The 23625-nt window shown below is 43.1% G+C and overlaps 1 protein-coding gene across 5 annotated transcripts in view; it reads right to left on the bottom strand.

Annotated features, from left to right (window-relative positions):
* The window catches only part of USP9X (ubiquitin specific peptidase 9 X-linked), a 292101-nt gene that overhangs the window by 71157 nt on the left and 197319 nt on the right, over positions 1-23625 (bottom strand). For 3 of the 5 annotated variants that reach the window (XM_089774470.1, XM_089774474.1, XM_089774477.1), the window contains 4 exons: positions 22772-22897; positions 22226-22270; positions 16063-16188; positions 2467-2633 (listed from right to left, as the gene is read on the bottom strand). In XM_089774470.1, coding sequence (XP_089630596.1) covers positions 2467-2633; positions 16063-16188; positions 22226-22270; positions 22772-22897 — 464 coding nt within the window. The remainder of the gene's footprint in view (positions 1-2466; positions 2634-16062; positions 16189-22225; positions 22271-22771; positions 22898-23625) is intronic. The other 2 variants (XM_014578958.4, XM_075913065.2) reach the window with 2 other exon arrangements.

The following is a 23625-nucleotide window of genomic DNA, read 5'->3' on the forward strand; positions in this document are numbered from 1 at the left end:
TAATTTAAAATACAGGTGATTAGTAAAAAATATGTAGGGTTATTAAAATGGTTATTAAAAATAAAAGTTAAGCATATTTGTTTGGATTTTTTACTACAAGCTATGAAATCTAACATGTAAATTGGGTGTGGATCTCAAACTTCTATGAAGCTGCTAATGCAATAGTCAGTTTGACAAAATATTAGCAACCTTGTTAATTGCAGCGTATGATAATGCACAAAGATTTAATTATATGGTTAAACAAGACTACTACAACCCGCAGACTGTAACACAATACTGTGGAATGATATTTACCATTTTGCTGTGACTCATACTCAAAATATTCCTGGACAAAATACCCTGGGGAAGGGGTCTATTAATGTTCTTCATGTCACGTTTTTCTGTTCTGTTCAGGATTCACAGAATTCATTTGCAATAAATGATTTCAGAAGTTGAAAAACAGCATCTTAAAACACACTGTGTGTCAGTTGCTTTCACACCCCACACACTGGCATTTTTGAAGGCTTTCAAGCAAACAGAGATGATGTCCTTACTTCAAGTCAATGTCAAGTATTATTCTCTGGTATTAAGCCTCTCAACTAACCTCAAAACTTGACACCTGAAGCTCATGCGCCTTGTGGCTATTCTCAGCTCATATATACCCAGTGATTTTTTTTTGTAACAAAAAAGGTGCCGGTATTCTGGGGCAAACTTGTGAGGAAAAAAGAAAAAAAAGAAAAACTGCGCTGGGGCCAAATGTGGTCACGGCCCCTTTAAGAGTCACAGCACCACATTGGGAGCAGAGAAAAAAAAGGTTGCGTGGCCCAAGCAGGCATCCATTAGGAGCCAAGCCACCCCAGGAAAAAGGGTGCCGGTATGCGCAGGAGAATTCCCATTTCCTTTCTGTTGGCTGAGAAAATAGGTGACAGTACTCCATTCCAGGCAGTACCATCACAAAAAAAGCACTGTATATACCTAAATTCAGTAGTCCTGGTACCCATGCTCAGTCTTTAAATCACTTATTTTAGGTAACATTCATTCTGGCTGATGTGGATTGCTATATTAAGAGGTAACCACTTCACAAGTGTTTCTCGACAGATAAAGTATTTGATAGAAGTGTTGGGAAAACATGTTTTTCTGTATGTTGGCATAAAAATATGTTCTATTTTGAAGAAAAAGTTTGGGAAGTTAATCACAGAACTGTATACAGAGTAGTGGAGAAAGCTTTACAGCTTGTCACGTCTAAAAGGAAAAGAAAAATCAAACACTAGGTGTGAAATCCTAATTAATCCTAATGCAAGTCAATTTCAAATTTGCATTGACTTCAATAAGTCTAGGCTTTAATTCAGATAACTAAAATACAACAGGATGGGCAATCATGACTTAACTCACATTTACACCTATTGCTGACCTTTTAAAAAATGAATCAAAACGCCAGATGTTATACTCATGGAAAGCACTGACAACCCTGAACTAATAAGTCTTCAATAAAATAGTTCTCTGGAAAATGTTATTTTAGTAACCCTCTGCTTTTAATGACAATCAAAATGCTGACACCCAGAAGTCTTTCCAAACCAACAACACACTTGCATTTATATTTTACATTATAATTCTGATTCATGGCTAATGAAAATTCTTTTTGAACAATTAAAATATACCTGAGAAGCACAATGTTAAAAATTTTAACTACATTCCAAGTTTTAAACTTAGTAAAGACTCCCCCAGATTCACTAGCTAGAAAAACTTGTACACATTTTCAGATACCGCAATGATTTTGCAGGTAAACTGGTGTAACATTTTTGTATATTAATCCATGTACCAAAGAGACATTTCATAATCTGATTAATATTTTAAAGGATGGTATGAACATTGAATAAAATATTATTTTTCATGGGAATGAAGATTTAATTTAAGACCACATTACAATTCAATTCTGGCTTAAAATGTTTTGTAAATGATAACGCTTTGCGCCTCTACATTCATGTAACAGGAGAAAATGAACCTATTATAAAGTTGTATCCTACTGAAATTACTTAAACAAGGTAACAAAAGAGACTTTCAGTTGGACGTTTATTTATGCATTAACTGTTGTCACTCTTACCAGTAAAAGGAAAATATTAGTAGTTGTGAACAAAGGAGTATAAGTGAAAATGTGACTACACTAGTGTTACTTAGCACAGGATCACATTATCAACAAAATGTGGCCAGATACTCTCTGTAGGAATCCTCAAACACTTATGACCATTTTCTGGTTTAACGGACTTGAAATCAGCAGCACAATTTTGAGTTGTGTTAAATTTATCACAGCCTGTCAAAAATTAACACAAAGCAAATTAACTGTGATAACTTTTAGTATTTCTGTATAAAATAAAAAATGTTGATTAAAGATAAATTCCTTCAATGTCTACCTTGTGATTTAGACTGATTTGTACAGTGTTTTGAAGAGGTAAAGTGCTATATAAGAGCTAATTATTTTAAATCACTTACTTGCTGTGACAGTGCAAGAGCAAGTCAATGATAAATGTCTGCCATGCCTTTTCTTTACTAAGTGCATCCAATGCTGTTGGAATCAAAGCAAAACACAAGGTCATCACCTCCAAAGCTTCACAGCAAACTTGTTCATCTTCCATGTCTGGCTCATTGCCTGCATTTGTCTGTAAAGTGAATCAAATGAGTAGCATGAATGAATATGGTAAAGCGGAACAAATCTGCATGGCATGTAGCAGTACACTTAAAATATAAGGGGTATCAAGAGTTTGTGTACCAATGTCCATCTAAATCTACAATGCAAGCTATCATATACACTGATTAAATCTTCTTTTCCCCATATTATTTCACTCACCTGCTGTAATTTGAGACAAGATGCATGTTCTGTGTGGCAGGAAATGTCTTACTATATATCTTCATACCATTTAGGAAAGTGGAGTGCTGACTTGTATTAACACTAGCACCAGCAACACCCAAACAACTAATACATAATAGTTTCTTACTCTAGTATATATATTTAGATCTTAGTTATAACTGTTTAGTTAGCTTTTCTAGCTTTTCTACCACATTAACATTTGTAACTTCTTAAATACAATATACATCCATCTCTTTCACCCCCCTTTTCCCACATTGGTATGCCTTAACACTACTTCACCCTCCTATTCTTCTCAATACTACTTTTCAAACTAAGAGATGAGGCTATAAACCGTGTAACACATTATAAGATGTGTAGTTATGCTAGATTAGTAAAAGCAAAGCTAAAAAAAACCCAGGTATACAACTCAAATCCTCTCCAGCATAAAAGACAGTTCACCTTGTCAACACACAATAGTCATTCCTGCTAAAGAGATAAGAAAGCAAACAGCTTTGACAAATTTTGTTTCTTTTGGGGGGAACCCTAATAACTGCTGACGACTCTAGGCACCCTAGCACACAGATACAATTCAAATCTCAGAAGCATTAAAATGATCAATTCAGAGAAGCTCAGTTAGCCACTTAAAAATGAAAAAGCATATTCTCAGTCTTCTTCAAAAATCCTGTGACTACACAGTCCCCCATTTAGAGTGAGCATATGCACACAATATTTTGGCACATGTATTAAAATATTAATAATTCAATGTCAAGACTGCAAAATTAAGCACTCAAGGACCCAGGGAAGATACTAGAGGGTACGACCGTTCCCCACCTCCCCCGCTCCCCAAGCAGCTGCACCACTAGACACCTTAGACATGAGCTTCACTAATTCCCCCCAGGTAAGGGACTAGATTAATAGACACAGGCAATAGAGATGATATCAGCTGTAGCAAAACAGGCTGCACAGCTGCTCCTTTGCATCCCAAAGCCAGATACTGTAGGGTCCTCCCAGGCACAAAGCCTTTAGTGACCACATGAACTCCAACCTGTGGGATAGGATGCTCAGCAGCATATTTCAGAGTATTCATGGATGGCCAAAGTCCCTGGAAGTCCCTATGCACGCTTGAAGACATCCTCACCATGTTTTTACATGACCCAGAAGAACCTTACAAACTGTGCAGAAGGAGGAAAGATGAATATTGGGTGCAAGCTTGAGTTAAAGCACAGACATCAGTTTTGCGGAAGAACTGAGGTGGAAAAAAGAAGAAGCTAGTTGCTAGAAGTTACTATAACTGTATGGGTACGTCTACACTACAGCGATATTTTGAAATATCTTATTTCAAAATAGCTTATTTCAAACTAACGTGTCTACACCCAATGCATTTCGAAATAGCATTTTGCTATTTCGAAATATCGTGGACGCGTTGCTGCGAGCCTGGCTGCACTTTCTGCATGCTGCCATCTTGGAGGGCCATCAGGAGGCTGTCAGTATCCAGGAGAGAGCTTCCACCCTGAGGAGCACTAAGAGCCTCCCTGGTCTGCCCCACCGGGGGCTTGTGCCTCATTCCTCCTGCACATCCTTCCACTTACCCTTCCCTATCCCCCGCTTCCTGATGTCAAATAAAATACATGTATTTTCATGAACACAAACTCTCTTTATTTAACAAAACTGGGGGGTGAGGGTAGGGGTGGGGAATTAAACTCTGGTGAGACTGGGGAAAGGAGGCGGGAGAGGGGAGAAGAGACGGTGGGAGGGGGAAGCAAGGGGAAGAAGGAGGGGGGAAGCTCAGGGTTGGGCGTCTCACCGGACCAACTTGATTTTCTTGCAAACCTGCTCTTGGGTTCGCATGTGGCCTTTCGTGGCCAGGCTGGAAGCTATCCTGCCATAGATGGCCGCATTCCTCTGTCTAGTGCGGAGATCATGGATGTTGGGGACATCCCCCCCAAACCTGAATAATGTCCATGATCTCCACTCTGGACCAGGAAGGTGCCCGCCTTCTCCGGGCTCTGGCAGGCTCCTGGGAGCTGGCAGACTGCTCCTGGAGAGCAATGGAGGGCTGGCTGCCAGTGGCTTGCTGGCTCATGTTTTGGGGCCACTGGGTCAGGGGCAGTGACTGCTGACTCCGGGCTGGCAGGCTTGGAGCTGACACAGGCACTGTGGCCAGAGTCAACCCCTTTAAGGGCTCAGGGGAGGGAAAGAAGTGTTCTTGGTTGAGGCTGGAGTGGCCACCAGGGCACCGTGGGAAGGCTGGAGGCCCCTATTTCAAAATAAGTGTCTATACAGCACTTATTTCGAAACAGCAATTTTGAAATTGGCATTATTCCTCGTAGAATGAGGTTTACCAATTTCAAAATAAGCCCTCAGCTATTTCGATTTAATTCTGAAATAGCGGTTTGGCTGTGTAGACGCTAGGATAATTATTTTGAAATAATGGCTGTTATTTAAAATAACTTTCTTGTCTAGACATACCCTATGTTACTACTAGTTGCTCACATTGTTTTTTCTTTAATAGGAAAGTTTCCAATGAAGTGCAAATGTGAAATTTAAAGATTTGTAAACAGTAAAGATAGCTTCCCCAATTATCACCCTCATGTCATTATCTCACAGAAACGAACCTTCCCCCTTCACTCCCACTCTGTTCTAAAATTTGATTTGTCAATTTCACATGTGTTCATTTTTTTGATTGTATCACTTTGGTATATACATGGTTGTGCCGATTTTCTTCCACATATTGATCTGAGGAATTGGGTCTGGCCCACGAAAGCTCATCACCTAATAAACCATCTTGTTAGTCTTTAAAGTGCTACATAGTTCTGTCTTTTGTAAACAGTAATGTACTTCAAACATAGCAGAGTTGTCATCCTGCATTGCTTTAGAAAGTTCTGACGAGTTGATCTGTGATTCTAAAATGCTTTGACTGAGAAATTCCTAATAGTGCTTTCTTAAAACCACAATAGAGTTTTCTTCAGGTCAAGTAAGCCAAATCTGTATGATCTTTTGACCATTTTTGAGATGTGTAATTTTCTGACTGCACTACAGGAGCCTCCCCATCCTCTCTCACGTAACTAATAAATGGCTAATCTGGTTTTGCTAAAGCTTCTGCAAGTATGCAAGCACAGTGAAAATGGCAGAAGGAGAGGACAAAGCAAAAGAAAGTGTGCCTTAGAGCTCATCCACAGGTAGCAGGGATGTGATTTCTAAAGCATACTAGTGTGTGGCACATTAATTCATCCATGCTGGGGTTCTCAAAATGCAAACCGGGACCCCATTTTATGGGGTTGCCAAGGCTGGTGTTTGGGCTTCAGCCCCAGACAGCTAGACTAAGGTTTTATACCCCCCCCCGCCCCGATCAGAAGCCCTTGGGCTTCAGCTTTGGCACTCAGCCCAGGGCAATGAGACCATGGGCGGGCGCAGGCTCCAGTCCTTTTCCTGGAGTTGTCTAATAATTTTTGTCAGAAGTGGGTTACGGTGCAATGAAGTCTGAGAACCACTGGTCCATGTAGACCATGCATTGATGTTCTCTAATAAACCTTCAGTGCACACTAACAGGATCTACACCAGGGGTCTCCAAACTTTTTAAGCATGAGATCACTTTTTTAGTTTAAGTGCAATCCACAATCTACCTCAAACCCAAACATCCTTGCTCCGCTTCCTTTCAGCACCTTCTCTGCTGCCCTGCCCCATCTCACTCAATCCTCCCTCCCTCCCTCTCCTATCCTCGCTCACATTTTTCAGGCTGGGGGAAGAGGGTTGTGGTGTGAGGGGGGGGATGCGGTCTCTGATCTTGGGCTAAATGATTTGGAGCATGGAGGGGTTCTGAGCTGAGCCTGAGGCAGGGAGTAGACGTGCTGGAGAAGGTTCATGGTGCAGGCTCTGGGAGGGAGTTTGGGTAAAGGGAAGCTCAGGGCTAGAGCAGGGATTTAAGTTGCAGGAAGGGTTCAGGACTGGGGCCAGCATTTGGAATGCAGGCTTCAGTTGGGCACCGCTTACCACAGTTGGCTTCTGGGTGGTTGGCTTCTGGGTGGTGGTGAAGCGAGCTAAGGCAGACTCATCCTTACCCTGGCCCTGCACCACCTCCAAAAGAAGCCACTGAACTCCCCCCATCCCTGCCCCACCTCTACTCTGTGGAGATGGGGTACAGGGTAAGGGGATGGACACCATGATATCAGCACCCCCCTCTTCTTCTTCCCATGCCCTACACAGTAAGCAGGAGGCTCTGGGGGGTGGGGGCAGCTCCAAAGCAGAGGACAGGAGCAGCACAGCAGTGCTGATAAGGGCAGATGAAGTACCAGAACTTGATAGCCTCCTGGCCAAACCTGTCAGAGGTTCCAAGATCTACCAGTAGATACTGATCTATTGGCTGGAGACCACTGATCTACACAAAATAGTGTGCAATGCATTCATGAACTGGTAAGTCAGGCTATGCCAATTTGTCTTCTTTGGGTGGCAATCAACAAAGAAAAGATTTATCATCACTGTCTGATGTTGCACCCCCCCCCCAATTTTTTTATGGAAATATTGCTAAGTGAAAGCCATTATTAATGGTACTTAAGGAATTTAATAGCCCAGTGCAAGGGATGTTCAATATCGGTTAAGTGACTAGTCGATTAACCTCATAGATTCTTATCCATTACTTGACTATTCCATAGTACCCAGGGGCAGGGCTGGCAGCTAGTGCGCTTTATATCAAAGGCAACATAATGGGGTGTCAGATGGGAGCTGGTCCGCAACTGAAACCAGTTTAAAAACCAGCTCCCCGTCATGGACTGTCTGCCTGCTGCCTTTGATACAGCAGCACGGGGTGGCAGTAGCCCCTGTCTGGGGACGGAGGACTCTCAGATCTGGCGTGATCCAGAACTGTGCCAGGCTGCATGCCTGCTTGGATCCTAATACACTTTAAATGGAGGCCACAATGGGGGTACCGTCTTTTAGCAAATATGACCCACGGGTTATATTCGTTTTTACAAACCCCGCCCCCTCCGTGGGCTATACTCATGCATGGGGTATATAGGGGGTTTTTTTACTCAATGGAAGAGGATCCCCTCTCCCCCACCCTTTCACTACCTTTGCCAGGCTGGGGTTAAGTTCCCAGCCTGCGACTGAACAATGTGGGGAAACTTACAAGGGGTGCAGCAGCCGGGAACACTCCGGAGCCAGGGCAGAAGCATCCCCAGCAGAGGCGCAAGACAGGAGGCTCCCAGCCTGGGCTGACAAAGGGAAGGAGCCCGGAGCAAGTTGCTCAGCAGCCAGCAGCAGCAAGAGTCTGCAGGCAGCCACAGCTCACAGGAGCGGGCTGGGGTATGGTGCTTGTTGCTCGTTGCTCCTGCGCGATCCAGCCGGGCGCCCTTCCCTGCCTACAGCCGCCACACGCCGGACCCACTGCGCGCTCGTTTGTTGCTCCCGGGCTGGTGCTTGCCCCACCGCCCCGAACCATGCCCCGGCCCAGGAGAAACAAGCGACCGCACAGAGGGTGTGGCGGCGGCTGCAGGCAGGGAAGGGCACCCGGCTAGATCACGCAGGAGCAATGGCCACCTGCTGCTGCTGGTCACTGAGCCCCCAACACTTGCTCCGGGCTCCTTCCCTTTGTCAGCCCGGGCTGGGAGCCTCCTGCCTTGCGCCTCTGCTGAGGATGCCTCTGCCCTGGCTCTGGAGCATTCCCAGCTGCGTCCCTTGTAAGTTTCCTCGCATTGTTCAGTTGCGGGCTGAGAGCCTAACCCCCCGCACCGTAAATTTACCCCCGGCACAATCTTGTATACCCCACAGGTTATACTTGTGCGCGGGGTACACAGACTTTTTGAATGAAATAGCAAATACCGCGGGGTATATTCCAGTGCAGGTTATATTTTGGTGCGGGGTATATTCGTTAAAATATGGTAGGTCCTGGATCCAACATGAGGCAGGACTGGGCCAGGCTGCTGACCAGCCCGCTAAAAAATTTACTGGCAAAGGGGGAAGGGGAGGAGAAAAAAATGTGTGTAGTCTATAGCATTAACTGATAAGCTTTTGCTTATCAGTTAATCGACTACACTATTACATCCAGTGCTCAAGACAATGATCTGTGAATAGTCTTGTTTTTCCTGTAAGTCTGTACAATGTGACCATGCCACCTGGAATCCATCTTGAAATTTGTTCTCTCTCACAGAGGTGGGGAGAATTAAACCAAGACTTCCTGCCAAGGGAAATTTTACAAAAGGAAGGGGATGCCAACAATGATTGTCTCCAGCTGGCTTCACAGTCTGCTCCCCACCCTACTAATACAGGCAGTCCCCGACTTATGTCGGATCCGCACTTACGAACGGGGCTCTCTTGCCCCGGAGCTCGCAGGCAGCGGTCCGCCACCTCGACCTCCGGGGCGAGAAAAGCTGCTCCCGGTGCCCCTGGTCTGCTGGAGACAGTCTCCAGCAGACCAGGGACAGCGGGAGCAAAGCCGCAGTGGCGGCGGATCCCGCGCCAGAGCAAAGCCTCAGAGGCGCGGCACCCTGCCGCTGCGGCTTTACTCCCTGTGTCCCTGGTCTGCTGGGGGGGGGGGGCGCAGCTAGTGTGCCCCCCCCCCCCAGCAGACCAGGCTTTTGTTGTGGACCCTGGGGTAGAGCAGCTGGGGCGCTGCCGGTTGGTCCCGCAGCGCCGCTCTGGGCGCTACTGGACCAACCCGGCAGCACCCCAGCTGCTCTGCCCCAGGCGTCCTGATTCTGCCGCTGCTGGTCACTTTCAGCAGCGGCTGAATCAGGATGCCTGGGGCAGAGCAGCTGGGGTGCTGCTGGGTTGGTCCAGTAGCGCTGAGGAGCGGCACTACTGGAGCAACCCAGCAGCACCCCAGCTGCTCTGCCCCAGGCGTCCCCAAGTCAGCCGCTGCTGAAACTGACCAGCGTTGACTACAGGAAGCCCGAGGCACAGTTGCTCTTGGGGTTCTTAAGTTGAATCTGTATGTAAGTCAGAACTGGCGGTCAGTTTCAGCAGCGGCTGAATCTGGACACCAGTTCCGACTTACATACAGATTCAACTTAAGAACAAACCTATAGTCCCTATCTTGTACGTAACCCGGGGACTGCCTGTATACATAAAAAGACATGGAAACAAGCGAACTCTAACAAGGTTGGAGATGAACAGCTAGACCCAGGTCAGAAAATACCAACGGCAAATGAAGTTTAATGTTGATAAATGTAAAGTAACGCACATTGGAAAAAATAATCCCAACTAACTAACTAACTAACTAACTAACACACACACACACACACACACACACACACACAAATTTGGCTACAACTACTCAAGAGAGATCTTGGGAGTCATTGTGGATAGTTCTCTGAAAACATCCACTCAATGTGCAGTGGCATCAAAAAAGCAAACAGAATGCTCAGAATCATTTAAAAAGGGATAGAGAATAAGACAGAAAATATCTTATTGCCTCTATATAAAACCATGGTACACCCACATATTGAATACTGCATACAGATGCGGTCCCCTCATCTTGAAAAAGATAAATTGGCATTGGAAAAGGTTCAGAAAAGGGCAACAAAAATGATTAGGGGTTTGGAACGGGTCCCATATGAAGAGAGATTAAAAAGACTTGGACTTTTCAGCTTAGAAAAGAGGAGACTAAGGGGGGATATGATAGAGATCTATAAAATCATGACTGGTGTGGAAAAAATGAATAAGGAAAAGTTATTGTTTTCATAAGATAACAACTGGGGTCGCTAAATGAAATTAATAAGTAGCAGGCCTAAAACAAACAAAAGGAAGTTTTTCTTCACTCAGCGCACAGTGAAACTGTGGAACTCATTGCCAGAGGATGCGGTGAAGGCTAGAATTTTAACAGGTTTCAAAAATGAGCTAGATAAATTCATGGAGGTTAGGTCTATCAATGGCTATGAGCAGAGCTCAACAAATCCGTTTATCTACTTGCCCGTGGCGAGTAGATTTCAGCCGGTCACCCCGTTCACCAGCAGTGCGCGCATGCGCAGTGCGGGGCTGGCGAGTGGATTTCGCTGCTGTTTGTCGAGCCCTGGCTATTAGCCAGGATGGGTAGGAATGGTGTCATAGAATCATAGAACTGGAAAAGACCTCAGAAGGTCATCAAGTCCAGCCCCCTGCTCTAGGCAGGACCAGTTCCAACTAAATCAACCCGGCCAGGGCTTTGTCAAGCTGAGACTTAAACACCTCTAGGGACGGAGACTCCACTACTTCCCTAGGTAACCCATTCCAGTGCTTCACCACCCTCCTAGTGAAATAGTTTTTCCTAATATCCAACCTGGACCTCTCCCACCACAACTTGAGACCATTGCTCCTTGTTCTGCCATCTGTCACTACTGAGAACAGCCTCTCTCCATCCTCTTTGGAACCTCCCTTCAGGAAGTTGAAGGCTGCTATCAAATCCCCCCCTCACTCTTCGCTTCTGCAGACTAAACAGACCCAAGCCCCTCAGCCTCTCCTCATAAGTCATATACTCCAGCCCCCTAATCATTTTGGTTGCCCTCCGCTGGACCCTCTCCAATGCGTCCACATCCTTTCTGTAGTGGGGGGCCCAGAACTGGACACAATACTCCAGATGCGGCCTCACCAAAGCCGAATAAAGGGGAATGATGACATCTCTGGATCTGCTGGCAATGCTCCTCTTAATGCAACCTAATATGCCATTAGCCTTCTTGGCTACAAGGGCACACTGTTGACTCATATCTAGCTTCTCATCCACTGTAACCCCCAGGTCCTTTTCTGCAGAACTACTACTTAACTGGTTGATCCCCAGCTTGTAACTATGCTTGGGATTCTTCCGTCCCAAGTGCAGGACTCTACACTTGTCGAACCTCATCAGATTTCTTGTGGCCCAATCCTCCAATTTGTCTAAGTCATTCTGTACCCTATCTCTGCCCTTAAGGGTATCAACCTCTCCCCGCAGCTTAGTGTCATCCGCAAACTTGCTGAGGGTGCAATCCATCCCCTCATCCAGATCATTAATAAAGATATTGAACAAAACCGGTCCTAGAACCGAACCTTGGGGCACTCCGCTAGAAACCGACCGCCATCCTGACATCGAGCCATTGATCACTACCCGCTGGGCCCGGCCTTCTAGCCATCTTTCTATGCATCTTACCATCCATTTATCCAATCCACAATCCCTTAATTTGCTGGCAAGACTATTGTGGGAGACCGTATCAAAAGCCTTGCTAAAGTCAAGGTATATCACATCCACTGACTTCCCCATGTCCACCGAGCCAGTTACTTCATCATAGAAGCTAATCAGATTGGTCAGGCACGACTTGCCCTTTGTGAATCCATGCTGACTATTCCGAATCACTTTCCTCTAATCCAAGTGCCTCAATATGGATTCCTTAAGGATCCCTTCCATGATTTTTCCAGGAACCGAGGTAAGACTGACCGGCCTATAGTTCCCTGGATCATCCTTCTTCCCTTTTCTGAAGATGGGCACTACATTTGCCTTTTTCCAGTCATCCGGGATTTCTCCCGATCTCCACTTTTCAAAGATAATAGCCAAAGGCTCCACAATGACATTTGCCAACTCCCTCAGTACCCTCGGATGCACTAAGTCCGGACCCATGGATTTGTGTATGTTTAGCTTTTCTAAATAGTTCCTAACCTGTTCTTTACCCACCATCTTCTTCCCATCTTGCGTCACTTAGCACAGAAGTCCAGGAGCCGACCTTGTCCGTGAATACAGAGGCAAAGAAAGCATTGAGTACTTCAGCTTTCCCCACATCATCTGTCACTAGGTTACCTCCTTCATCCATTAGGGGCCGCACACCCTCTCTGATCACCTTCTTCTTGTTAACATGCCTGTAGAAACCTTTCTTGTTATCCTTCGCATACTTAGCCAGTCGCAATTCCATTTGCGCTTTCGCCTTCCTGATAACCCCCTGGCATTCTCGAGCTATACCTCTGAACTCCTCCCTGGTCATTTGTCCAAGTTTCCACTCTTTGTAAGCTACCCTCTGTTTCTCTGGAGGTAAGTTACACAAGCGAAGTGAAATTCCATAAGCAAAGTGAAATGGGATTTAAAAATCAAGTGTAGGAAAGATTCTACTCATCTTATATATAATTCTCAACATCATTCACTCAATAATAGACCCTCTCCAATTATTTCTATAGGTATATACATTCCTATTTAAGAAAAATACGGTATCATATTTTCAATTCAGTCTTTCAATAGATAGTCTAAAAATTCATACTGTAAAGCCTGAAACAGATAATATATACTCCTGGGGAAATGGTATCACTGTGCATATGCAGAATTCATAGCTTCCACAGGTTTCTTTGCTTTTATGAAGAAAAATGACTTCTCATGGGGAAGTAAAGGGAAGCTACAAAAGTGGTCATGAGTCCCTTCCCAATAATGCAGGAAGATTGGTTTTGGTGGCCCAAAGGAACTGTTAGAGATGTAAAAATCACTATTTGGGTAGAAAAGTGACTGGGAAGTCATGCGTGAGAGCACAAGAGGGAGAGACTGTACTTGTTACATGTTTGGCATAGAGGGGCAGAGCTTTGGGGCATTGCTGAGGGTGGTAGGTCTGGAGCAGGTTTTGTCCTCCTCCCGCTCAGCAGAATGTAGCGACCTCCCTGCTTGGAGAATTATTCCCATTATTCTTAGTGAATTCCCCTTAAGAGCATAAAACGGATGTAAAAATTAAGACTCCTTTACATTGCCAGAGTGGTATAAAAGGGCCTTACTGTAAAGGACAGTATGGCCTTATAAATGCTTATGGCACTTCAGTGATTAGAACTGTTCTACATTTTTTTCCTATCCAAGGGTATGTCTACACTACCCCGCTAGTTCGAACTAGCGGGGTAATGTAGGCATACCGCAATTGCAAATGAAGCCCGGGATTTGAATTTCCCGAACTTCATTTGCATAAGCGGGGCGCCGCCATTTTTAAATCCCCGCTCGTTCAAACCCCGTGCCGCGCGGCTACACGGGGCACGAACTAGGTAGTTTGAACTAGGCTTTCTAGTTCGAACTACCGTTACTCCTCATTCCACGAGGAGTAATGGTAGTTTGAACTAGGAAGCCTAGTTCGAACTACCTAGTTCGTGCCCCGTGTAGCCGCGCGGCACGGGGTTCGAACGAGCGGGGATTTAAAAATGGCGGCGCCCTGCTTATGCAAATGAAGTTCGGGAAATTCAAATCCCGGGCTTCATTTGCAATTGCGGTATGCCTACATTACCCCGCTAGTTCGAACTAGCGGGGTAGTGTAGACATACCCCAAATGTATTCCATGAACTGTTTGCTACAGACCTTTCTGGAGATTGTGAGTAGTCAATATAAATTGTGAATTTGAGTCACCAGCCCTCAGTTGCTCTTCAGTTCCTATGATGAGCAACTGAACATATAGCTGCATATATTTGTGAACAACTATAAGTAAAGGGTCAATACTAGCTACACATTACTGTTAGACACAGAGGGTTTGGGCATTTCCACACCAGCTCTTCCTAGAATTTAGCTCCGATAGTAAACTTCAAATGAAGGGAGGATTATTCTTATTAGTGAGGAACCCATTTTGAGAGATACTAAACGAGATACATAAGCATTCAGGCATGTCAGGGCTACTAAGGCAGCTAAATGAGAAGCTGCTTTTCTGGAAGTCAATTTACTTTTCTGTAAATAACAATTTTTAGCAAAAAGTCTAGAACAAGAAGAATAAAAGCAGCCCACCAAACCCCTTCTTCTTTTACTTAGCTTAGCACTAAACAATGGCAGGCAGACTTGCTTAACTTTGGAAAGTCAGAGAAGATAATCAAGAGCAAGGTTCCCAACTGTCAAATTCATTTTACAAAGTTAAAATTGGACCAGTCTGTAAAAATATTTCGATCTCAGTAAAAATACCACCGAGCTTCAAGTGGAATTAAGTCGTCCTTCCCCATGGCCCAGGGGCAAACTCTGCATCACAGGGCAATTCCAGAAGCCTACAATTCCTAGGGTAGGAAAAGAGAGGGGAATTATCCTGGTAGAAGCTCCCTCCAAACTGCAGCTGGATGGTGGGGGCTGCTTTTCTCCTCCGGCTTCAAACTCTTCGGCATCACTAGTGTCAGCATAGCAGCAACTTTTGGTCAGTGTGCATGCAGCACACATCCCTGTTGGGCTCACCACAGCTGAGCAAGACCTGCGGGAGCAGGATGTGAAATAGCAGGCTGGATGTAAAAGCCTCCCAAGGGCTCCCCAGCAGTAAGTCACAGTTGGACTGTCACTGGTGGTGGCCTCCAGTCCCAGCCAGATGAGCACTTAGTGTCCACTTTCAGGATGGGTAGAGGGCCTGGAGGGAAGATGGTTTGGGGAGAGGGCTGTAATAGGAATAGGATTTTGTTTGCGTGCATGTGGAGTAATTGTTCACTTATGTAATATAAAGACGGCTCCAAAAGCCAAAAGAATGTGTCCGTGAAAAGTTTGGTTGTCCACATTTTTTTTCCTATACTGTCTATAAAAATAATCTTCAGCAGTTGGCAACTCTGTCATCCCCAATACACATATATTTCTAATGCAATTCTAACAACTGCTTATATCATTACTTTTAACATTTTAGAAACCACTGTTGGTAAGCTGAAAGCTACTATTACAGGATTAAGGTTGTGATTAATGTACACCAGCCCCCACCCCCACAAAAAAAAGACCCAAAAGACTGACACACAATAAACATGTTGTGTAACACTCAAATCTCTGCAATTCAGACAGGTTTAACCTACCCCTTAAACCCTGTGTATGCAAATATGTGATTTTACACTGCAAGTATGCGCATAATCAATTAGGAAATAAACTTTATACATGCTATCACTCAGTTATACAAATGCTTCATTGTCAATTTCAAAATCAAATTTCTTCCAAAAAAGGCAGGCCAACAACATTTTTCATTACATACATGCCTAGCACGAGCTGTAAAGACTCAAGCATTTACATTGTCTAAGTTATAAAAATACACCTGAAAAATTTAGCATGTAACAAATGCTTACTTCGCATTTGGATACAACAACAAAATGTGTGTAGTTTTTGAGTTGAGGTCAAGTTTAAGAAATGTTAGCCAAAAAGTAACTAAAAATAGCCGCATTGCATGGAAATACCAGCTCAATCTTAATTCCAATAGCACAACCATGACCCTATATTAGAATCTAAAGCATTTTATCAACAAGAATATAACAATTTGAAGGTAGGTCATATTTTTGAGCCTAATTTACTTGACACTGTCCTTTTAATAGCTGACCAAATAATTAAACAGAAAAAGAAGTTGCTTAAGAATTCTTACCTTTTCATAAATTTTACTAATATCCTCATTTGAGCTGAACACCAGCTGTACTGACCCACACCCTGATGCCCAGACAATTTTTTGTACTGCTCTAATAACACAGATATCAGGGATGTATTTTGAGGCCTGGAGACAAAGAAATAAACAAACCACAGCAACATTAAAATACAGTTGCTAGTAATATTAAAATGGACTCTACACCTTTATGGCAACTAACTTTGTAAAAATAGAATCTTTACACTACTTCAAGACATTTTATATTCAAACAAAAATGATGCTATAAATTAGAAATGCTTGTATCTTCATTTTGCATTTGATATTTCACTTTCATCTCAGCCACGTTCATGAAAGCCAAATGTACGTATTGGGTAGAATCTCAGGATCTTCCTTCACGCCATTTAGTTAGTAAGATATAAATATTATAAATTGTTATTAGGTAAGTAATGAAAGCATTTGATCCTAGCGAAAATTTGGCAAAAAGATTAAAATTAGTTTTTATAAACAATACTGAAAATAATTTTCTCAGTCAATTTTTAATACGAAAGTGTGCATAAAACATTTACTGGATCTGTTTGCTTAGCTCTCAATTCCAAAACTGCTGTAATTTAGCAATATAGTTTGGAAACTAATTTTGATATTAAGAACAATAACCAAGATATTGAACGTTAGCAGCTATCAAAGCTTAGACGTGTTCATCCAAACCTCTAATTCATTTTCAAAATGAATTTTGCTACATACAGACCATACAAAGCTTACGACTATCTAAACAACTATAAAACTAATCTTAATCTTGTTTTATGAATGAATTACTAGAAAGCAACAGTTTGGAGCATATTTCCTAATTTATATATTATACTTTTGAAAGTGCAGTCTCGTGTTTTTATTAGCAACTGCTACAAAAGAGTTGTAGTAAAATTAACATGCTTTATAAAGGTATGATGAATTTAAAATATGCATTCAGAATGAAATAATATATCTTTCCTGCCTCCCCTCCAACCGCAACCCATACACAAACACAAGCCCTTAATATTCTCCTTCATGAAGGAGAATTAGCATGTGGTACAAGCTAAGGACCAAGTTTTAGTTTTCCAGAGTATTACATCTCCCTCCTCCTCCTCCTCTTCCTGACCACATTTATGTCATAGATTATAAAAACCAAGTTGATAAACAACAGTGTTTTTATAAGAACACCTAATATAGTTTTTGAAGTCTGATGGATATGATATTAGAGATTATTCATAGCAAATTATATAGGCTAAGTTAAAAAAAACATTTTTTAAGCTTGGCTTAGAGATTCATTCACTGACATCTAAATAAGTGGCCAGGTTTTCCGAGGTGCTGGGGATGCAGAACCTCCAATGCTACCCAACTTGAGACATTTTTTAAAACCTTTGCTGTGACTCCTCTTTTTAAATACTAAAAAAAGTATTGTTTCACATTAACTGTACTCTATATAATACTCACAAACATCAAAGTGAGAATTCTTGCAATTTGTATATTATAAGTAACTAAAAAAGTCAGTCTTAAAGTGACAATGTCAAGGTTTATAGGTCCAAAAGATGACTCTCCCCACCAAATTTATCTATTTTACAATAAGTAGGTGGTAAGTTTAAAAACCAACTACCATCCTATGGAAAAGTCATGCATTTCAGCTATGGTGTAATATGATATTTTTCTCTATTGTGATGTAACAGCATGAAATATCACAGTCAAATCAAATTCTGAATTTTTATAGCACTTTAAACAAAACAGTAGTTCTCATACTAAAGCCAACTCTATGATTAGTTGTGTTACACAGTACCTTTTGGGTGCCCATATATTGTATTTTGTAGATGAGAACTATAAAAATATAAAATAATTCCAATAGGGCTGTTACAAAAAGTAAAATCCAAAGCTAGAATTTAGAGGGGAAAATTGTTAATACAGTACATAAAACTACCTGCAAGATCCCAAAGAGTTAACAGAATATCTATTTCAATTTAATTACTACAAATACACATCTGGTAAAAGTAAGCTACAAGTTTTCTGTGGCATTACTTTTCGTAATTGTTTATGTTTATATATATATATATATATATATATATATATATATATATATATATATATATATATATATATATATATAAATAAATAAAAATTTGGTAGTACAAACCACCACGCTATTATAAAAAATGGCAATCACAACAACTTCTCCCAGTATGCAACAAGCTTTCATCAAAATTTCCGGATTTGATATTCATGGTAACATTGTTTAGGAAGCATACACCCCTCTGTTATGGGAAAACTTTCAAAATCCTTTAAGGCAGCAACTATTTAGTCACCCTTTTTTCTGCCAATATAAATTTTCCAATATTCAGATTTATTAAACACTGAGAACATAAAATTTTAATAAATTGGTTCCATCATGAGGCTTTTAATCCTAGATAAACCTACATTACACTAAAGCTATAGAAATGGGAATAACTACAACAGATAAAGTAGGCCCTTCACTGGTCTCTCCAGCAACACATTCATCTTGCATCAGAAGCATCTCAGTGAGAACTTTCATACATTAAGAAAAAAAAATAGGTTTGTTAATTTAGTCTGGAGAAAACTTCAAGTATGACCATTAACAAATATCTAGCTTTTTAATGCCCCTCAACTCTTACTCTATACTGCCCTCACAGGATCCATTACATTTCTCAAAAATTAAAATCTCCTGAAAAAAATAATCTGCCAACACAACATATAAGAAAAATCTTGCCAGGTAAACCAGAATGCTCTTCAGCCATTTTCTTTATCTTTGCAAATATAGACTATATTTTAGTACTGATTCTGGGTAATTGGAGTCTCATTCTTTTGATCTGTTTTGCTAGTGTTCTACTTCTAATTGTTGTTTTTAACTTCATTCACACAGAGTACATAAAATACAAGAATTCACATCTTCTACCTCCAAAACCTATTTCTTGTGTGGAAAAAGTTATGACTAAAGCAGCGTCTACACAGGTAACTTCACATAAAAAAATTCACCATTCATGCAGTTCCACAGAGGTAGCAATGATGAAAATTAGGGATCCTGTTAATCAACTTCTTTTCTTCATGCCTTTCTCTCTTTTTGCTTGTGTCAGGTGCTGTATCTTTTCATATTGCTGAAATCAGGGGCAGGCAATAGGTTTTTTTTTTTTGGGGGGGGGGGGGGGGGAATACTTCTGAAATTTGTAAGTGGCCCCGGGCCACCCTGGAAGGGGTAGGGCCTTGGGTGAAAGGGGCAGGGCCAGGACACTTCCATGCTTCTCCACCCACTGACCATGATTGGCGTGGGGGTTGAGGGAGCACGTAAAGTCTTTGCCCCCACAGCTCCCAGAGAGAGGTGTCCATGTCTGTGGAGATGGAAGGAGACTTCACATGCTCCCCCTGCCTCTAGCTCAATCAGAGCCTGGGGTGGAGGGAAGCATGGAAATCTCTTTCTCCCTGCCCCTGCCCTGCAAGAGGGCACCGTGCTTACAGTCAACTGCCAGCTGAGCGTGGATTCTTGTACCAGGAATGGCTTCCCCCGGGAAGGTGTGCGTAAGGGGGGGGAGGAGGTTCAGCAGTAGCTGGTAGTTCCCCAAAAGTATCACCACAAGCTGCTGTATCTGGCCCCCCATACCTCCAACTTCCCGGGGGGAAGCCATTCCCAGTACAGGAATCCCCACTCCCACAGGAATCTCTCCTGGCCACCTCTCCCCAGAGGCTGAGCTGCGCTGAGGCCAGTCCGGTCCCTCAGCATCTGTAAAGAGGGATCTGCCTGCACCTCAGCCTAGAATTCGGCAGCTGGGGCTGGGACAGAGAACTGTTCCCCCACCTTGTCTGGTTCCGGGGCTCTAGCCCTGCTGGGCCCCGTATCTCCTGGGATGGGGCCCTGAGCCCTCTGCAGGGAGTCCCTCCCTGGATAAGGATTGCCAGCCCCTCACTGGCTCTGGCTACAGGTGGTGACCTGGGCCCTGTGGGGTCCACCTGGCCATTCCTCCAGGGTGGAAGGAAAATTTGTACACTCTCCCCCCCCCCCCCTTCCACAAGCTCTCACTGGCCTGGGGGCAGGGAATGGGAGGTCATCTGTGGGCTGAATAAACTTGGTTGGCTGGATCCGGCCCACTGAGGCCCTTTTGCCCAACCCTGGGTTAAAATGATCATGGAAATTTTCTACACTTTTGGGTCTCAGCAATAGTCTGAGGTGGTATGAGAAAATTATTTCCTCTATAGGCTTTGAAATCCAAGTTAACATTGCTTCCATTCTGGAATCTGATGCAGCTCTAATCACCTTGAAATGAAATTAATAGTTTTTAATTTGGTCACAATTTTACTTGACGGGCCACAATGTATTAAATCAGTGGTTCTCAAGCTTTTTGGGCTCTGGAGCCCTTTACATGCGTAAAAATTTATGCGGAGCCCTAGCAGTGTGTGTTAATTGCATCAATTCAAGGTGATTCTCAATTATGCTTTTGAAGGCTTTTCAGTTTGTCAACCTCGTGGTGTCCCTGGGGCTCTGCGGAGCACAGTTTGAGAAACACTGTATTAAATAATGCATTTCAGAAAATTCCAAATTTAATAACGGCTTGACACAAGGTGGCTGAGATACTATCCCATTTATATAATAGACTATCTTCATAGGGTTACCAATTTTCTACTCGCACAAAACTGAACACTCCTGCTTTGGACCCCTGGCTCTTCTCTGAGGCTGCACTATGAATCACTCCATCCACCCTCTCTTTGTCAGTCACACTCCTCATACTCAATCATTCACTCATTTTCACCAGGCTGGCTCAGGGGGGTCAGGGTGCAAGAAAGTGTGAGGGCTCCAGCTCGAGTGGGGAAAGCTCTAGGGGGGGCTGAGGAGGAGGGGTTCAGAATGTGGGAGGAGGCTCCAGGCTCAGGTAGTGAGTTGGGATGTGAAAATGGGTGAGAGATCTAGCTGGGAAATCTCTGGGGTGGGGCCAGTGATGAGGGGTGTGGAATGTAGGCGAGGGCTCCAGGCTAGAAATTCAGAGTGTGTCATGGAGCTCCGGTCTAAGGCAGGGGGGTGGGGGTGCGGACTCGGATGGGGCAAGGATGAAGGATTTGGGGTGTAGGAAAGTGCTCCAGGCTGGAAGTGAAGGTTTTGGAAGGTGGGAGAGACAGGGGAATCAAGACTGGAGCAGTGGGTTAAGGCCCAGAGGGGGTCAGAGGTGCAGGCTCCATGCAGTGTTTATCTGCAATAGCTCCCAGAAGCAGTGGCGCATCCTCTTTCCGACTCCTACGTTGAGAAGCAGCCAGGTTACGCTGTGTGCTATCTGCAGCACCGCTCTGCCACTACCACTGGCCACAGTTCCTGGCCAATAGGAATGGAAGAATGATACTAAGGAGTGGATAATACGCAAAGTCCTGGCTGTCTCTATACATAGGCACTGGAAGTGGGGACATGACAGCTGCTTCCCAGGAGTAGTTGGGAGCTCCTGCTGGACCTGCTGTAGGTCAGTGCCAACTAGGGATGTTAAATTTCGATTAACTAACTAATCAAACAGTCAATGGGATTTCTACATTCTGCCTTTGAAATGTACAAGAGCCTCAGAGGGGACATTTCCAAGTTGGCACCTGCTGCACCTCTACCCTCTCCTCCCCCAAGGAGCCTCCTGGAGTAAATCGGCTTTTAAGCTAGCTCCCACCAGCACTGTCTCTTCCCCCCCCCCCTCCCCTTATTGCCTCTTTGTGATAGAGGCAGCAAGGAGGGGTGGGGAAGTGACTAGTCGACTAATGTGTCAACTATCCAATAAGCTCTTGCTTATCAGATAGTCAATTAGTCACTTACATCCCTAATGCAAACAGTCAATGGCCTAGTCAGCAGTGCTGACCGGCACCCACTAGGATCACTAGGGATGTTCTAGTTAAAAACCATACACTTGGTCACCTTACATCTTCTATTTGATGAGAGAAACAAGGTTTCCAGCTTACACAGAGTTCTTAAGATATTATCTCACCCAACACTGCATAAATCTAATAAGGTTAAGTAACACCAAATGGCTGATTCATTTGCCATGAAAGCTAATTCACTTTCCTCTGCCAGGTGATCTGATTTTCAATTATGTGCGTGCAAATACTTACATAAATATATTCTGTTAATAGAGACCACAACACTTTATTTTTTGTATTAAAAAGCATTTCAAGTCACCTTTACTAAAATATTTAACCTTCTGTCCATTTCTCCTTTTACTCCCTAAAAAAGATTACAAAAGACAAACATAACAGTAACATGATTACAATATTAGTAAAAATATTTCCTTGCTAAAAATCTTGTCCTTCTTCAAATATCTTGATTACCTCAAGAAAAATGCTACAAAGTTGACTTTTAATATCTGCAATTTTGCCATAACAACTGACTTCTGGTTTCGTGGTATCATGTGTCACAGTATCAGAATCCAGTACTATAATTGTGCAGACCTTTACATAGTTTACTTAGTTAATGCCTTCTTAATTCCTTTATACATATTGGTTTTCCCAAGTAACTACATGAAAAACATGTAAATAATTTTATAAAGAAAATTCATTTAATAGTTAAAAAAGAAAATAAAAAGTACGCAAAAAACCCTAAATGTATTCTGAATGTAAAGGAAATCTATAATTTTCCTGCAATGAAAGGAAATCTAAAAAAATGTAATGAAATGAAATGAAAATCCAGATAAGAAAACTTAGGTTTTACAGGAAAGAGAATACTAACCTCATCAGATATTTGCTGGGCAAGACGTAGCGCTACATTTCTTAGCATGCATTCTGAAGTTGGATTGGGAATGTTCTGTAGGGCACTTTGCAGCACCACTGCCTGGTCATGGGTAGCCTGGTTTATCTGGAATAAGTTATTTTTATTATTTATATGAAAATCAAGTATAGAACACTGTAAATATTAAACTAGAAATTATCTCAGGTGTGAGGGAAGAGACAAGTGGAAACAGAGGATCTATTTCTATTTTAATTTAATATATCTACAGAAAGACACTCATTTTTATTATTTCAACTTTCTAAGAATTCAAATACTAAACATTTAAATAATATAAAAATATATTTGATATTCAGTTAAAATGTGTATTCCACACAAGTCTAAATAACTTAATAAAACCTAGCCAAAATGGGAAAACTTAATTGTAAGACTACAAATATATTGGCTAACAGGAGCTGCAGAGATGGTGCCTACAGGCACAGACAGCTCACATTATGCAGAACTGCCTGGCCCTTCCACAGAGAGGCTGGACATGGCAGTCACTTCTGGGAGTCTGCCTCATCTCAGGTGTATCCTGGTGGGGCTAAGTGCCACTTTGCTGGAGCCCACAAGTTGAAACCTTCTTCAACACCTTAAGTCCCTCGCAGACCCTGCATCCCCACCCACACAACAACACTGAGCTGCCTCCTGCATGCAAACTTCCTCCCAGAGCCTGCACCACAAGCCTCATCCCATACACCAACCCTACCGCACACTGGCTCCACCCCAGAACCCACACCCCAAGGACCTCTCCACTAACCCAACTACCTGCCCCATCCCTAAGTCCCCTCCCACACTACAAACCCTGAGCCCCCTTT

The sequence above is a fragment of the Pelodiscus sinensis genome, chromosome 1, assembly GCF_052426305.1.
Source record: "Pelodiscus sinensis isolate ZL-2025 chromosome 1, ASM5242630v1, whole genome shotgun sequence".
Classification (NCBI taxonomy): domain Eukaryota; kingdom Metazoa; phylum Chordata; order Testudines; family Trionychidae; genus Pelodiscus; species Pelodiscus sinensis.